This window comes from Crinia signifera, chromosome 19 (genome assembly GCF_055691185.1).
Source record: "Crinia signifera chromosome 19, ASM5569118v1, whole genome shotgun sequence".
NCBI lineage: Eukaryota > Metazoa > Chordata > Amphibia > Anura > Myobatrachidae > Crinia > Crinia signifera.
The window spans coordinates 37,189,083-37,207,061 of NC_139226.1; the positions used below are offsets into that span (position 1 = coordinate 37,189,083).

General features: G+C 44.0%; 1 protein-coding gene across 1 annotated transcript; it reads right to left on the reverse strand.

Annotated features, from left to right (window-relative positions):
- Window positions 1–416: 416 nt before the first annotated feature.
- LOC146042384 (protein BTG3-like) lies at window positions 417–14,175 on the reverse strand. Its single transcript, XM_083162362.1, has 5 exons — window positions 14,065–14,175; window positions 6,579–6,780; window positions 5,922–6,059; window positions 5,075–5,288; window positions 417–4,394 (listed from the first exon to the last, which is right to left on the reverse strand). The coding sequence occupies exons 2-5, from the start codon at window positions 6,749–6,751 to the stop codon at window positions 4,197–4,199; spliced, it is 723 nt and encodes a 240-aa protein (XP_083018488.1). The 5' UTR covers window positions 6,752–6,780; window positions 14,065–14,175; the 3' UTR covers window positions 417–4,196.
- Window positions 14,176–17,979: the final 3,804 nt, after the last annotated feature.

Consider the following 17,979-nt stretch of genomic DNA (forward strand, 5'->3'; position numbering starts at 1 on the left):
ACTTGTTGGTGGCATAGTGCAAATGCTGCCGCCCCGTCGTAAATGCGCGCCGGCCACCTAGACCAATCACAGCTGGCCGCGCCTCCATGCGCGCACCTCTCCTGGCGCCGTCACGTCTCCGGCCGCACGCCCAGCTCACGCTGCTGCCACGCGCCTGACATCATCCTCTGGCGCCCCCGCGCAAGTTGTACACATTCCATCCAACTCATCTCCAATAAACGTGTGGTGTGTATGTATAAGCAGGATTCATTTATATGACACTAACAAGACAACTATGCGCATTTAACTCTTTGTGGTCCAGAATGAATGGTTTTGGCAAACTTCATTGACAAACATACAAAAGCATAATTTGTTAGTAGATTTGATTTTTATATATATTATAAATATTATTTTATACAAAATGAGACAATGGCTTAAAAAATAGTTAAATAAACAATTGTACATGTGCACTGTAAAATGTTTATATAAAAAAAAGCTTATTTACAGTATATACTTTTTAAAAACAGCAATATTAAGTTTTTAGGTAACAAAACAATATTACAAATAATATACTTAAATAAAAGCATTTATATCTACCTACACAGAACTCCCACTTACATAGTTTATCAGAACAGAAAGAATTGTATTCAACAACAGGACAGGCCCATAGATATCAGGATTGAGAAAAACAGGACGGGCACATAAGACATTATAGAGATATTTAAAATGCCAGATCCAAAATGCCAGATCCAATTCAATCAAAGACCTTTCACAGACACTGGAAAATGACATCAAAAGCAATATACATTATAAATTAAAACCTATAACTGTTAAAAAGTAGGTAGCAGCATGTAAATTGATCAGATAGCGGTAGCCATTTGGAACAATGATTTGACTACGCCCTCTGTCATTATAAATGATTACACATAATGTCCCATAACGTACTGTAGGGTGTATTTGTTAGGCTCAAAGGATTTTTAGAAAGTGGATTTCAAATGTTGTGGAACGGAAGCCAGACACTGTAAAGGCGGCCATGTTGTAGACCAAAATCAATGCACAAGAGAATGCTGAATTTTCACTAGAAATTAGAGGCATCTCTGGAGCAAAAATGCTATTGGGACTAAGCAGCACACTCTATGGCAGACATGTCCAAACTATGGCCCTCCAGCTGTTGGGAAACTACAAGTCCCATCATGCCTTGCTAAAGTTTTGCTATTAGAGAATGCTAAGACTATGGCAAGGCATGCTGGGGTGTGTAGTTTCACAACAGCTGGAGGGCCACAGTTTGGACATGCCTGCTCTATGGGGTTCGTTAACGAAGGTGGGAGTTCTACGGACGATGGGATGTTGCCCATAGCAACCAATCAGAATCTAATTTTTAATTTAGCACCTTCAGTGAGATAATAGAAACTGTTTGGTTGCCCACAACAACATCTCATCTTCAATAGAACTTCCAAGCACCTATCATATTCTGTAATAGTCATGGTAGCAATATGGTCACATTCCACTACTGGACATGTGCAGTTATCATAGATAGGAATAATCTAGATTAAAATAAAAGGTGCGCCTGGGTTCTACAGCAGAGGATGCATATAACACCAATTAGTGGCTCCTTAACCCTTTGAGTGGCAAGTGAATTTGTGAAAATAGGTGTGAAAATTGCCAAACATTTGTATTCATCATAATGACCTGTAATGTTACCATATATAGGAAATATAATCTTTCTTTACACAACATTTTTTATCTGAATTTATATAATGTGAGTGAGCATTTATAGCTGATATTTTGTCCACCTCTCACAGAAATGTTGGCACTCCAAGGGTTAAATGTGTTCGTATGGTGTTTTCACCACATATATAATATCTGGGTATAAATGTACTAGCTCAGTTCACAGCTGTACTTTAAAAAACAAAAAAAAACATTTAACAGAGCTCCTACTATCAAAAAAAAATGTTTGTAGAATTTAGATCACTTATAATTGGGCGCAATAAATCAGCATTACTATATCCGGTGTTGTTAAGTTAAATAACAAATTACAGTTGAAAATGGATTGGAAAAATGGGTACTTATGTATTATCTGGGCTCCCATGTTAAATGCACCCCATTTTTTCATACCCCTACTATCCAACTACGCATGGAGTTGATTTTATATAGTGTGGCGAGCACAGCGAGCCACCGTGCCCAAAGTGTGGCGAGCCCCGCAAGGGGACGCGGTCTCATAAGAAAAACGGGAGCCCAGATATTACATAAGTACCGAAAAATGTATGCCGAATCTGATAGCGGTAGCCATTTTGAACAAGAGCCAATCAACCAAATATTGGAGCCAGCAAGACCTTTTTAGAAGCCAGTAATTATGTGAATGCATGAACATAGGTAGGATTGACTCTTTAAGGTTGGTTCCAAGCACAAAAGGAAAAGGTTGCAAGGTGGTATCGGTTTTCTGTGTAATGGTAAAAAGAGATGACTTAAATCAACCAGAACAATGAATCTTGACCCAACAAAGAAATGCCAAAAAGGCAAAAAAGCATTGGGTGATTGGCAAGTCATCCTGCTCTTCTGTGGGCCTTAAAGAGCCATGTGGCTTCGAGGCACCAAATCAATTCCAGGGTATAAAATGGGATTTAGATGGTAACAATGGGATATCCATTATAAAAGAAACACATACATTATTTAGGTTGGTGAACAGTCAGAACTAATTGATATACAACCAAAGAAAATCACAGGCTCAGCTGTTGAAGTAACTGGAGGTAGTAAGGTTAATACCATCACCCTAGACCAGTGATTCCCAAACATAGATCTCAAGGCACCCCAACAGTCCAGGTTTTTAGGGATATCCCCGATTATACCTTCTTTCAAACATACGCAAAAATTCTGGGATTTTTCATGCGCATAATCCCAGGACTAGCGTATGTCTGAATGGCTCTTGGCACCTGCAATGGACCCGGGATTTAAAAAAACCCGGGATTGTATTGGGTTTAAAATCCTGGGTAGTAGGTCTGAAAGGGATATAATTAAGCCACCTGTGCCTAAGCATAAATATCCTCAAAATATGGACTGTTGGGTTGCCTTAAGAACAGCTTTCGGAACCCTTATACCAAGCACATGAACTGGGAAAATGTGCCTGATCGGGACAATCGGTCTACAGGAAGTTCCCAACATCGATGCTACACACTAGTTATTTTTTCAAAAAATAATCTGATTTCCACAGAAATCAGCTGATTGGAAAAACAGGATTTAAGCACAAACTACCTAATTTTTACATCTGGACAGTTGATTGATTATTGAGGATGCAGACACAACGACGGTCAAGATCAGGAGATTGTCGCCAAGATTTTTCATTCCTGCCTAACAGATCGCATAATGGAACCGATCATGTTTGTGGGCAAGATTTGTCCAAGGTATTGCCGAAATGCCAAAACGATTTTTCACACACATTATACAATAAATTAGGCCAATTATCAAAATAATGGCAAATCAGCCAAATAATCGTACTTAAGATATGTAACCTCAACAAACCTGTTATTTCATAATAATGTGCTTCTAGAAAGTCCTGTAGTTTTGGTCATAAATAAAACTCTTTGTAAAACCAATGAGATGTAAAACCCAGTTAAAAAAAAATTGTCAGCACTGGTCTTTTAAATCTGTCTGGGGGAGGAGTATCAAGCCTTGGAGAGAGGTGGGATGGAGAAACTGGCCAAAGGAAACGATCGGCTGCCATTTCAAAGACTGTGCTAGACAGATGACCACTGGAAGCAGATTGGTTGATTTAAGCAATTCTCCACTGTATTTCTCCCCAAGTCTTGATACATCTACCCCACCATCTTAATTCCCCTTCATATTTTATTACTGTGTCCATTACCAACTGGATAGCACCATGGAGTATGCTGGCAATATATAAGTAGATCTTACAACAAATAATATTGTGGTTGGCCACTTTCCTCCAAGTTCTGTCATTTAACTGTGCATAATACAGTAGCTATACTTCTGAGCAGAGACTGAGTTAAATAATTGCTCATTTATAGTTATTGTTTCCTGAGTATCCACATAAAATCTTGAATTCTACATATTAGCTGCTTGAAAAAGTTGGACCTTGAACACTGGGTTAACTTCCACTGAGAAGACCAACCCCAAGGGATATTCTTCATCCAAAGTCATCTTCCAGTAGATGAAGAGAAGCCATCTAAAGACCAAGTCGCTATGGTCACTAAGGTCCTAATTCAACTTTTGATAGGAGGTGAAGACTTTTTGGATTTCCATTTCCGTTGGACTGCCTTGGGCCTGATGTTGTGATAGAACTTTGGGACCAGATAATATACGGTCATTGGCTGATAGGCCGGGATGAAGCTCAACGTGTTTCTCGGATACTGGTAGAAGACCGTGGAAGGTGGAGCTGGGCTGTAATAGAACTGAGCACCCTAACAGTGGAAAAGAAAAGAAATATGTGTCAACACTATGATAACTCATAGAAACACCAAAAAAACATAAAAGGTTTGATCTTTGAATTTATACATATGCTATTTATTCATATTATAATGAACAACTAAAAAGTAGATTTACTAAAGCTTCCAAAGTTAAAAAAATTGAGGGGTTGCCAAACCAACATAACATTTAAGCCATCATATTTAAATACAAGTACATAGAGATGCCAAGGAAACCTCCATCATCTGTAGGGGGTTACTCTGGTTATCTCAGTAAGCTGCAGGGATCACAGCTTACCCAGCACCAGAGACGCCGCCATCCCCCCTTTTGCTGATGACATCCACCTCCGGGCAGCAGTCCCCACCGCCGTCCACCCCCCCGGGCCACCCGTTCCTTGCAAATGGTTCGGTGACATTGTGAGTCGCCCAAGCCGTTTGCAAAGGGAACCTCCACATGCGCATAATATACCATGCACATAGCCCCAAACTTCGGAAGGGCCCCATCTGATTAAACCACAATGAGGGCCTTAATTCCCATTCCCATGCGTTGGTTAGATTGCGGTTTACGTTGCATGATGTGGTATTTTGTTGTAAGTACTTTCTGAATGTAACATTTTACACAATTTGAGTGATATCATTTAGTTGTACCCTTATTACTATAGAATTGCAGAACTTACAGTATTTTGTGCGTCTATCACTGGAGTAGCACTTTTCTTGCTCCCGGGGGATTCCTCGTCCTCGCTCGAACACTCTGATGGGCTCCCGTTAGTGTCAGAGCCATCTGAGTGGTAGTCCGAGGTCTCTAGGTCCGGTTTCTCGGAGGTCAGATTCTTTTTGGGCTTTAGATGTTCTGAAGCTTTCACAATAAAGGGGCTGCAGCTTTCCCCCAACCTGAGGAGATGGAAGGAGAACTCTGGGTAAGGGAGACATACAGTAGAGTTTCTTAACATCTTTGTGTTGTATACAACCTCATGACATGTGATGTTTACCAGTAACCTAAATTGCTTTCCAGGATATCCCAAAGTGTTTAAATGTAAATTGTAGGTGTGTAAATGTTTGGATTTGGAAGATTTTCTATTGCTGGTTCTGTAGCCACGAGAAAGTTTTCCTATTACTTTGCCTTATTGGTCATGATACCTTCACATAAAACCCAAATTTAGACTTATAATGTTGGTGGTAGTAATTTGGATGTATATGGATTCATTTTAATGGAACATTTTATCATACACTTAACAATAAAGTGGAGCAAACCACTTCATTTATTTGTTAATTGTGTATTTATATTTTGGTTCTAAGGATAAACAAACAATTGTGGTACACAATAACCACCTTGTCCAATGCCTAACCGAATAATAAAAAAAACCATGGAGTCAGAGTAGATTGCTTTGCTCGTGTTGAAATAAAGGATGCTTGAAACATAGATGCAAGTCATTATTTTTTAAGAATATATGAGCACTAAAAGCACTAAGACAGCACGTAACAGCTTTTAACAGCACAAAGAGAGTATTACACCAGATGACTTACCTGCAGCTGACTTCCTGTGGATCGATCCATAAGGACATATTTTTTGGTAGTGCTAACTGTGAGCAGCGTAAACCACTCCTAACACAGGCCTGTAATACGGAGTCATCCACCAGGAGACTGTGTTCTATCCGGATACACCTGGAGGAAGGAAAGTAATATAGTCAGTACAGCAACAAATAAAATGACAGCAACAATGAATCACTCAATTTTAGATAACTCAATTGTGTTCACTTATTAATATCCCTCTAATGAGTGCCTTGAGAAGAATTCTCAAACATGTGTAAGCCAAAGAAATGTAGGCCCTCATCCAAAGTTTCCCAAGGTAGAGGGAATCTAAATAAAGTGCATACATTTTCCCAACATAGTCATGACCCATCAAAAAATGTCATGGGGTTGTCATAGTTGGTTAGGTTTCCAGCTAGGTTTCCCAAACACTTCTCTAGTTTCCAGCTAGGTTTCCCAAACACTTCTCTCCTTTCCAGTGTATGACTATTTATGATCACTCTACCATGCTGTGCAAAAGTGTTTCTGCCTCCCAGCAATACTAAACAAATGTTCTGGTTGCCGGGAAAGTCCTCCAGGACTGTCCTGCTTAATCTTTTGGGAGGGTATGGATGAGTGTAATGTGCCAAGGACCACTCCTATTGTGTCTCATACCTGTATGCCTGACCTTTATGTGGGCTGTCTGGATACCAGTGACCTTCAAACTTGTCGCAGAGGATAGAGGTCAGCGTCTCTGTGAAACGTTCCACCTGCTCACTGTCCAGTTTCTGGTGACGATTCAGCAGTCTTACAATGTAAGACGCCCCAAGTTGTACTTCCTCATGCATTTCTGCTGTTCACAGTCTCTATACTGCTCCTATAGATAACAATAAACATGGGATCCACATTAGAAATCACACCACATACCGACATATCAATAGCAAACTATAATCTTGTACAATAAAGACGTTTTCCAAATGTTATTAAAAGGAACATACCAGCTTTATTGTATCATTATTAATACATAATGAGGCCTTATTACAAAACTATGAAAATAATAAAATTGGACAGTAGATGGTGGCTGTTGTGCCCAGGGGTGTACTGAGGTCTAAATCCATTCCCGATGATAAACCGTGACCTCCACTGCCCTATACGTGAGACCATCTCTTCTCCCAAGTGCTAGAAGAGAGTCACAGATGTTTGCAATGATATCTGTGCCGTTGTGTCCTGTGCGTGGCCTCGTATTGAAGGCGGGATTATTACAAACAAACAATCACATTCTGCCCATACGGCTCCCATTCATCATTATAATCACCTGAACGTCGGGCTCTTATCGCTGCTCTACCTATTATCTGTAGGCACCCACTAAGCAGGGATTTCGAACTTTCAAAACGGGTAAAGTGTTCCACCCTGGCACATTTTTTGCATGTCAGCTAGTTAATTCGTGGGTTTAGTGCATGGGTCCTCAAACTGCGGCCCTCCAGATGTTGTGAAACTACAAATCCCAGCATGCCTTGCCACAGTTTTAACACTCCCTTATAGCAAAACTGTGGCAAGGCATGCTGGGATTTGTAGTTTCACAACATCTGGAGGGCCACCGTTTGAGGACCCATGGTCTAGTGAGTAGGTAAATGCCGCCCGTCGCCGAACCCTGCGCTATGCTGCAGGTGGCTGTGTACACTTACACATCCGCTCACATGCACCTGGACAGAGGAAAATCATTCGATGGTTACTCACCATCGAATGATTTTTAGTCTGTTCCTTATGAAAAGTAAGCCAGGATTTACTCTTCTGAGGAACACTTTCTGACGAATTGGGGGCGGCCCATGAAACGCTGGACGGACACCAGCAAACGATCCCTGACTGTCACTCAGGCTGAAAGGCGCCCGCTCCGGGGGTTTGCACATGCGCAGACCACTGCCATTGGAGACCGGACCAAATTCGGACCTGTGCTAACAGGCCTGAATCACCCCCAAGGTTTTCTGTTACTGTGTAAAGTCTGTACTTGTAAATGACCTCTTATCCATGCACGAACACTCTACACCAGTGGTTTTCTAACACTAAGCTCGGTTAAGTGATAAACTCTGGTTTTTATCACCGGCCAATCAGCTGCTACCTGTCATTTTTCAAACCAAGCCTGTACCTTACAGGCTTGGTTTGAAAAATGACAGGTAGGAGCTGATTGGCCGATGATAAAAATCAGACAGTTTATCACTTCACCGAGCTTAACAAATCTGCCCCTCAGTCCTCAGGACCCCACACAGTTTACGTTTTTCAGGTCACCCAGCAGGTGCACTCATTACTGACTGACACGTTTTAAAAAGATCCCCAGGTGGAGCTAATTACTTCACTTGATTCTGTGAGCAGACCTGCAAAACATGCCCTGTGTGGGGTCCCCGAGGACCGACCTAGAACCTGTGGTCTACGCTACTGAATAATATACACTCATTTCTTTAATAGTATCGGTGAGACCCAAACATGGTTATTAATATCCCACACATGGTGTGACATGTCAGGATTTTCTCTGTGGGAAGTTTGGTGTTGCGGTTCCTTACTGACCCACTTCTGCTTTTACTTTCATTTTCAGAGTAATAAAAAATAAATATATATAAAAAAAAAAAAAAAAAAACAGGGTTACTGGGAAAGGCTGGGAAAATCCTAACAATGTTATACTGATACTGAAAAAAAACTCCCACTTGTTTCATCGTTGCCAGCGCAGAACGGGAAAGTCTAAAGTATAGAGTAGATGATATCAGGGCTAAAGAGGCCCTACAGTATTTCCAGTGAAAATATGCTCACCGGTCATAAATCAATTACTGTTTAGTAGGACAAGCCCAAAAATCAAAGTCAACTTTATAGTCGAGAGATCCTGCAGCATTCTCAGAAACCTATATGAGTAAACCACTTCCTGTAACAATAGTCCGCACTGTCAGTAATACACCCGTGACTTAACCCCCCTTCCTCTCCCAGTTACAAAAGCCATTGTGAGGTGTCTGGGGACAAGTGTCAGAAGGGAGATGATGACACCATACAGTCTGCAGCTCGCTGCCTGGGGGCTGTGGCACTGAGATCACATTGTACCTTGCGGTCTGTTACTGTTACATCATGTGATAAGACATTACTGGCTGAGAGATACACAGTAACGGGGCCTGCTGTGCTGCTGGTTAAGTAAGGACATCTAGTGCGTGTGCTGGAACAGGATGCACACTGCCTTACGCGGTGTCCTCCCATCGCTACTGATGGGCTTGTAACAGGCACGCACACTGCTGAATAGCCATAATATGGCACAGTGGTTCCGATTTGATAAGTTGACAGCATCTAGGTCAAGAGTTTAAGAGTCGACACAGAAAAAGGTGGTACATCGCAGGTGCTTTTTAGAACCTGCGATTTATCGCTTATGATTTCACTTATATTCCCCCGCCAGCTCCCTGGGAGTCAGTGGCGTAGGTACGTTTTGGGCGCCCCCCCCCCCGCCGTTAGGGGGGGGGGGGCGCCCCCCCTCGCCAAGCACCCCTACCCTGCCGCCCCGCCTATGCAAACCCCCCCCCCCAATCTTACCTATCGCGCTGGTCCCAGCGGCTCCGTTCTTCTTCTGCTGAGGACCACCACAAAATGGCCTCCCCCATACAGCAGACAGTTTCAGAGAACTGTGTGCTATATGGGGGCAGCCATTTTGTGGTGGTCCTCAGCAGAAGAACGGAGCCGCCGGGACCAGCGCGATAGGTAAGATTGGGGGGGGGGGGTTAACTATAGCACTGCAGCCCCCGGCGCCCCCACATGCACAGCGCCCCCCCCGCGGTGGCGAGGGCTGCGGTGCTATAGTTACGCCGCTGCTGGGAGTTCTTTACATACGATAAACCCTACAGTATGGGCCGGGGAGGGGGGGGTGTAAGGGTCATTCGGTATACATGCATTGGCTCGATCACTGAAGGTAGTCATGGCTTAGGTCAACAGGGTCAGAAGGTCGACACAAGTATTAGGTCGACAATGGAAAGATCAACAGTCAAAATGTCGACATGAGTTTTCACTTTTTTTGTCATGAATGTTGACATAGTCACCGGCAAAGCGCACCGCATGTCTCACTGCGCGCTTCAGGCGCTATTTCATTCTCCCATCGCACCGTAGTCGATGGTAAGGCATGAAATACAATATTGGTGTTCTCATGTATATAATATATAATGTTGAGCAATCAAAACCGATGACGAAACTGCTGCAATACTGCGGAAGAGACAAGTTTGTCACAAGTAATGACTTGTTTTTTCAGGAAGTCTCAAATAAATCCAGTCCCTAATTCAGGAACAAAGTCCCCAGGACATTGTAACAGGACTAACTGCATTTTCGCAAGACTGCTATAGGGACAGTGAAACAGGTGTAATCAGCCAGTGACTATTTATGTGGCACGGAACCCTAGATTTCTGTCCTCAGTCCGTATTATGCAAATGTGTAAGGAAGACGCGTAAACATTTCTCTGAAATCACAATAAGGAAATCATCTCCTGAAACTTGAAGCCAGGGAAATTGGAACAATGATCTGAGAGTATTAAAGGGACCGGGGATATTGCAGTAGAACAACTTCTGTGATCCACCTGTCTGCCCTCCCTATATCTCAGCCAGTGTTATAGGGAATTCCCAGACACATGATCCCAAATTTCCCCAGTAGGCTGTGAGATGAAGTCACACGCATTCATCTGCATGAAACTGAACTTATATAGATCACTAGGAATAAAACCGACTGTATGCACGGGATGCGGTCATTTGGTCTACAGCATGATGGTAGACAGTCATTACTGGTCAACACCATTAGGTCGACATGGGACAAGGTCGAAAGGTCATTAGTTAGACAGTGTCTAGGTCGACAGTCATAAGGTCGACATGGGGTTTTTCACTGTTTATTGAGCCGACATGTACCGATAGGCGGTATTTCATGCCCTACCATCCACTAGGGTGTGGTGGGAGAATATAGTGTGGCCGACGCATAGCGAGCGCAGCAAGGGATGCGGTGCACTTTAAACTGTGTCCATGTCAACTGTGTTGACATTCATGTAAAAAAAAAAAGTGAAAAACCTCATGTCGACCTTTTGACTGTCGACCTAAACAATGTCAAACTAACGACCTTTTGACCTAGAACCAGATCTACCTTTTCCCATGTCGACCTAGACTTATGTCGACCATCATGCTGTAGACCAAATGATCCCAACCCGTATGCACAGGGTATGGGCCAATCAAAGTCGACATTCAATAGGTTTACCACTATTGGTCAACACTAGGGATGGCCATCGGCATATGCCCCATCGGTGGTTGCCATCGTTGGCTTTTCAAGCAGGATCCATCGATGGCTATAAAACATTCCACCCCCTACCATCGATGGTTCCTGCTATCAATGCACCGCACAACAGGACGGGCAATCGCGGGATGTGCGCGCATGCGCAGAAGAAATTTTAACTAGCCGTCCATCCAGTTTAAGGTTCTTCTGCGCATGCCCACACCTGCCGGCGGGGCGGACCGCCCGCAGCAACACAGCTTAATACAGCAATGCTGCGCACCTAGTGTGCACACGTCTCCAATCTAACAGTCTCAAGCCATCCATCGATGACACAAAACATCGGGCACTGGGTCCCAACCATTGATGTTTTGGGAACATCGATAGTCGATGGCCATCCCTAGTCAACACCTTAAAAAGTTCAACATGGACAAAAGGTCGACACAAGCAATAGGTCTACATACAAAGAAGGTCAACATTAGTTTTTCATTTTTTTTTTTGGGGGGGGGGGGGGGGGGTGTCTTGATTTAAGCCGACATGGACACCATATCCGTGTACCAGTACACCTGTTCTGGAATATTTTTTCCGAAAATCTCATGTCCACCATTTTAAGGTGTTGACCTATGATCTGTTAACCCACCAACTGCATATTGATGAAGAATAGATTTCTGGGGACAGTCCAATATAGTAAGGATGTCTCTCTACATATTCACACTGCACAGGCCTTATAGTCTATGGACCATTAAATCTAAAATCCAAACCAAGTCTCCTGAGACTTAGGTTATTATGGTTCACTCGCAAATGCAAATTCCTTCTCAAATGGACAAAACCATGTGCACTGCAGGGGGGCGGATGTAACTTGTGCAGAGAGAATTAGATTTGGGTGAGTTATTTTGTTTCTGTGCAGGGTAAATACTGCTTTATTTCTACACTAAAATATAGATCTCACTTTGAAGTAAAACCCCACCCAAATCTAATTCTCTCTGCACATGTTACATCTGCCCCACCTGTAGTGCTTATGGTTTTGTCCATTTTAGAAAGAATTTGGCTTTGCGAGAACCAGAATAAGGGCCTTAATTCTGTATGCAAAAGCAACTTACAGTACAATTCAACGTATACAAAGCCCTATAGAAGATACTGGTTTGGGACCCTTACCCCATCAGATTAGGCAAGCATACCTCCCAACATGACCCTCTCCAGGAGGGACACAATGCTCTGTTTCTGGACTTCCCTCTTAATGTATGATTGCCATCACCTGTTTTGAACAGGTCAATGGAAAAGAAAGGTGTTGGCAAATCACAAATTAAGAGGGAAGTCCAGGACTAGAGCATTCTATCCCTCCTGGAGAGGGTCATGTTGGGAGGTATGGGCAAGGGAGGGTTCAGGGGAGGTAGAGAAGGGGGAAAGGTAAGTATGCTTACCTGACCCATGTAAGGATTCTATTAGGATGCCAGTCCTCCCTATGTATTCCAAGGTGCCTAAATTTACTACCCCCATCTGGTACTCAGACATTTTCATCCTCCCCAAGCACATCTACTGCTGTATGGAGGTAGAGAACTTTTTCACATGGGGCTGTGGACTATATATTTTGCATTTAGTAGTTGATCCAATTTGTAGTGTTTTCTTTTAATTCTATTTACTGATGTTCTAACTACATTTTAGGAAAGACGCTTCACATCCATCTGTACAGAGCTACAGAATAACTACATATAAATTCTGCCTATTTACAAGTGCCCAGTGACCGCTCTGTTGTGAAATGTCCAAAACTTTCCTGAAGTTCAGAATTTCACAGTCAGTTGTGAAACTTTAAGCCGACTAGAAACGTGAGACAAATCTTAAGGCCAGCAGCAGCGAAAACATGTGTACAGCCGGAATGAACATGTTTCATGAGGACACGGTGCCTATACCAGGGTTTCACAACCTCAGTCCTCAAGGCACCACTACTTGTCCCGCTTTCAGTCATATCCATGCTGGAGTATAGATGGTTAAATCAAAGTAACTGAGATACTAATTCAATCACCTGCACTCAAGTATTGGCGTCCTTAAAACCTGAACTGAAGTGTGCTTGCTGGTTAGAAATCTCTTGTGTATAGTATAGTACAGTGGTTCTCAAACTCGGTCCTCAGGACCCCACACGGTGCATGCTTTGCAGGTCTCCTCACAGAATCACAAGTTAAGTGATTAGCTCCACCTGTGGATCTTTTAAAATGTGTCAGTGAGTAATGAGTGCACCTGTCGGGTGACCTGGAAACCGTGAACTGTGTGGGTCCTGAGGACCGAGTTTAAGAACCCCTGGTATAGTATAATATAGTTACACTAGGTCATTAAACATTAGCAGTCCAAGTATTAAGAATAGCTAATACTGTGTTCCCAATTGGAGTGCACTAGATAAAGGTCAGTAATTTAAGTTCTCCATTCTAAATTCAAATACAAACGTTCAAACAAGAATAGTTACTAAACACATGATACGAGTGTAGCCATTAGTCTACAACAGGCAGGAAAGGTAACTGGGATGTAAATACAGTCTGCCCTATAGCTGAACCCGTGTTAACCAGCCTCAGGCAATCTGTGGGTTTTCTATTTGTGGAACCACAAGTCCCTGCCTGCCACTTGGGTAGCAAGCCATGCTCCTGTGACCCACCCTGGTTAGCCACGTGTTGCCTTAAACAAAAACCAACTCAGCCTCTCCTTGCTCTAGCACATGTTAAAGCCGCATGGTGCTGGTCACATGAAGGGTTAACTTTCCTAACAATGAAAAGTTGTAGAAAAAGTAAACAAAGAAACAAAATAAATAAACAGATAGAGATACATCCGCTCCACTGTATTACATGGTGGGGGGAAGAAATGAGATAGGAATAGGTAAGAGCTGGCTCCATGCTTGGGAAGGAGACGTGACACTCACCGTGCTGTAGCTTCCCCACGCGTGTTCTTTGTGTGTGAGACGGAGTAGCAGCATGCTGTGTTGTACTTCCACACTGTAGGGAAGTCATAGTGAGTCACAGAGGGGTGGGAATCCCCATCCGTGACATCACACGCCATATATGGACATCCTGAGAACAGCTGGTAAGTGCCCAGACACAGAGCATGCGTGGTGCATCCCTGCCTCTTCCAAAGATAGAGGTTCTGCTGTGGGTTCATATGTGAGAGCCTAAGGATTTTTTTTGTAAGGGAAATAAATAGTTTACTTACAGTACAATGCAGCAGGTCATACAGATGTTTTTTTGTGTTACAATGTACTAAATGAATATTATTTTTTTTTTTTTTGGGGGGGGGGGGGGGGAGATTTATTAATTACTCTTACCTTCCATAACAATTATGTAGAATAGAGTTATGGGACCAGAGTCATACCAGAGGCGGAACTAACATTGGTGCAGCAGGTGAAGCGCTCTGGTGCCCACTTCTGCCCCTGTCATATCCTGTTCCTGTCACTCTCTGCCTCTCCCTGTCACCCATGGCTTTTCACTATCACACTCTGCCTCCCCCTGCATCTTCTTGTCACCATCTGCCTGTCACCCACTGTTTTTTACCTTTTACATTCTGCCTCCCCCTGTCACCCTCTGCCTCTTATTGTCATCCACTGTTTTTCCCTGTTACACATACGTAGGGTTACCACCTTTTCCCTTTAATTCCGGACACATATTAATTACACAGGTTCTGTGGCTGGCTGACTTCAAGACTCTATTTCACCTGGTTTTAAACTTCCACAAAACCTGTGTAATTAATATGTGTCCGGAATTAAAGGGGAAAGGTGGTAACCCTTCACATACGGACAATCCTATTATTCCTGATGTTTGCGGATGATCACGACACTGGGCTCACTTTACGGCAGGCTGAATTTGCTGAAAAGTGCTCCCACCTCCATAGGGGTGCAGGCAAATTTCAGTGAATTTGGCCCTGCAAAGGGTGCGAGTTAGGGTTAATTCATGTTCCGTTTTCAGCATGAAAACAGCACCCGAACGCAACTCGCATCCTTGGGGGTTAATAGGGTCGACCCCTCTGTCTCCCCTTCTTCCTGTCACCATCTGCCTCACCCTGTCACCCATTGTTTTTTCCTTATCACCTACTGCCCCATCCCAGCCCTATTGTGAACTTGGGTTGGGATGGAAGAAGGAGGCCCAAATGATATTGCTGCACCTGTGCTCACCACCCACAAGTCCGGCCGCTGGACATTAGTATCATAGTATGACCACATGAAGTCACCAAGCTCAGATAACTGATCATTTTCTGAGGTACTGACATGATCCAGCAGTGGATAACAGGGGCAATGTGTGTGTGGTTTTTTTTGGGGGGGGGAGGGGGATCAGGACCACGCTCCACTGCACACTCGCAACAACTATCTCTCCTTATCTATCTCTCTGTGTCAACCTCTCTCTCCCTGTCAGCTTCTGTCTCAATGTCTCTCCCTCCCTCTGTCTCTCTCTCACTCTCTGGGCCCAATTCAGACCTGCTTGCTAGGTTGCATATATTCGCTGCCTAGCGAGCAGATAAACAATGCCTCGCTGAACTCACATGATGCCCATTACACATTGTGCCACTCCAATTGGAGAGTGCAGTCTAGCAGCCAATCAGGAGCCACCACTGCCGATCCTGATTGGCTGCTGAACAGCGAGCTAGCACAGGATTTGAAATAGCTGCGGACCTACTCTGAATAAAGTCGGTCTGTCCACCACTCTCTGCCCAGCTGTCCCCTGACTCCCCAATCACATGGGCTTAGCAAGCAGTAGTCCAAGGGGCCCAGGCCAGCCTGGGCCCCTTGGACTACTGCTGGCTAAAGCCATGCGAAAAGATGGCCCTGCTCCCACTATCTCTTCCTGTAAGCCCCTGCCTCTCCCTTTCACCCCCTCTCACCTGTCACCATCTGCCTGATGATATGATGATGTCATATGGATACATCATTCCCTTTGAGGCAAAGCCCTTGTTGTGAAACCACGCCCACTTTTCCAGTAGCGCACGCCACAGACGTGTGCTGATAACACCACACACACTTCCCCTATTGTGGTGCCTCCACTGCAGGCTTGACTACCCTCCCGGAATGGCCGGGAGCCTCCCGGAAATCGGGTCCTTCTCCCGGTCCCCCGAGAAGGTGGACAAGTCTCCCGCTTTCTGGTAATTGCCCCCGCTCCCCCTTTGCCCGCTGGTTTAATTACCTGGTCTGCGGAGAGGGGGCGGAGCTAATATGCCGCAATCGCGGCATTTGGCGTCATTTAAGCCCCGCCCCCTCTCCGCGGCCCACGAATCACTGAGTTTTCCGGCATGGGGGCGTGGCCAAGTGATGTCAGCCTTGCTCCCGCCCCCCTGACGTGTTGCCTCTCCGGGCTTCTCCCGGAGAGGTGAAAATGAAAGTAGACAAGTATGCTCCACTGTCATTTTGTTCTGTGAATCCATTACAGATCACAAAGAATGCATTCACCAGACTGCTTAAACTGAATGTTTAAGATGCATTACCCTTCTAATCCCCCTCCCCTCCTGTTGGTGAGTCATTGGGACTGCGACATACAGATGTTTTTCCTGGGGCTCCTCTACTCCTCTTATATATCCAGCAGAAAGCCGGACGGTGTAAGCAGGAGGACTACTCCCTGTCTGTGTATTTGTTATTGTTATCAAAGCTATTAGATAGATAGATAGATAGATAGATAGATAGATAGATAGATATAAAATATATAGCGGGCTGATGGGGCGGCACTCACAGACTGTACATCAAGACATGTATCGGCAGTGGCGTAAGTTTGTCCCAGTTGCCCGGAGGCAAGATGAATATTGGTGCCCCCCCCACACACACACAACGTTATTCAAAATATATAGTCTGTTATGAAATATATATTATATACTGTATGTATATACAGAAAGACAGGGAGAACACACATATGATTCAGAACTCAGCCACAGAAGCTATTTTGATGGCTTTCAATTAATGGATTTAAACTGGCAGTGGTGGAGAGGTGCCCCCTTGAGAGCAGGAGCCCGGCGGCAGATGACTCCATTGCCTCCCAGAGTTCTGCCTCTGTGTATCGGTGAAACAAGTGGATTTATTGATAACATTTCGGGGAGCTAGTACCCTTCATCAGGTCCTGATGAATCTGGATCTGATGAAGGGTACTAGCTCGCCGAAACGTTATCAATAAATGCACTTGTTTCACAGATACAAGTCTTGATGTACAGTCTGTGAGTGCCGCCCCATCAGCCCGCTATCTACAAGGGACTAGTTCCCCCAGGAAATTTCTATTAGTGTAAATAGCACTACACAAAACCTACGGATAAATTCCACGATACTATTAATAGCGATGTATCATATTTGCTTCCCTTAATATATATAAACTTTTCAAAAGGGTTTCTGTTGTTCGTCTGCTATTCTGAAAACTCCCACAAGGGCTCGGATAGTGTAGTATCGTTTTTAAAAATGTATTGACACATACACATAACGGGTCTGTGTCATTGGGTCGACCCAATTTAGGTCGTCATGCATTGGGTTGACCACTGAAGGCCTTAGGTCAACACCTGAAATAGATTGACATGACAAAGGTCGACAGGGTTGGAAGGTCGACACCAGCATTAGGTTGACAATGACAAGGTCGACAGTCAAAAGATCGACATGAGTTTTTCACATTTTATTGTCCCAAATGTTGACATTGTCACAGTCAAAGTGTGTAATTTCCCCTAGCATGGCTCGCTACGCTCGGCACACGATTTCATTCTCCCTCCACGCCCTAGTGGACGGTAGGGACGTGAAATACCGCCTGTCGGCACATGTCGGCTTAAAAAAAAACATGAAAAACTCATGTTAACCATTTGACTGTTGACCTTGCTATTGTCAACCTAA

What these genes read in the sequence shown, in the direction of transcription:
- LOC146042384 (XM_083162362.1), bottom strand. Translation starts at nt 6,751, where the DNA reads ATGCATGAGGAAGTACAACTTGGGGCGTCTTACATTGTAAGACTGCTG. An exon ending in CATAAAGGTCAGGCATACAG is followed by an intron (nt 6,060 to 6,578) that starts GTATGAGACACA and finishes TCCTTCCTCCAG; the next exon opens with GTGTATCCGGATAGAACACA. An exon ending in TGATAGACGCACAAAATACT is followed by an intron (nt 4,395 to 5,074) that starts GTAAGTTCTGCA and finishes TTCCACTGTTAG; the next exon opens with GGTGCTCAGTTCTATTACAG.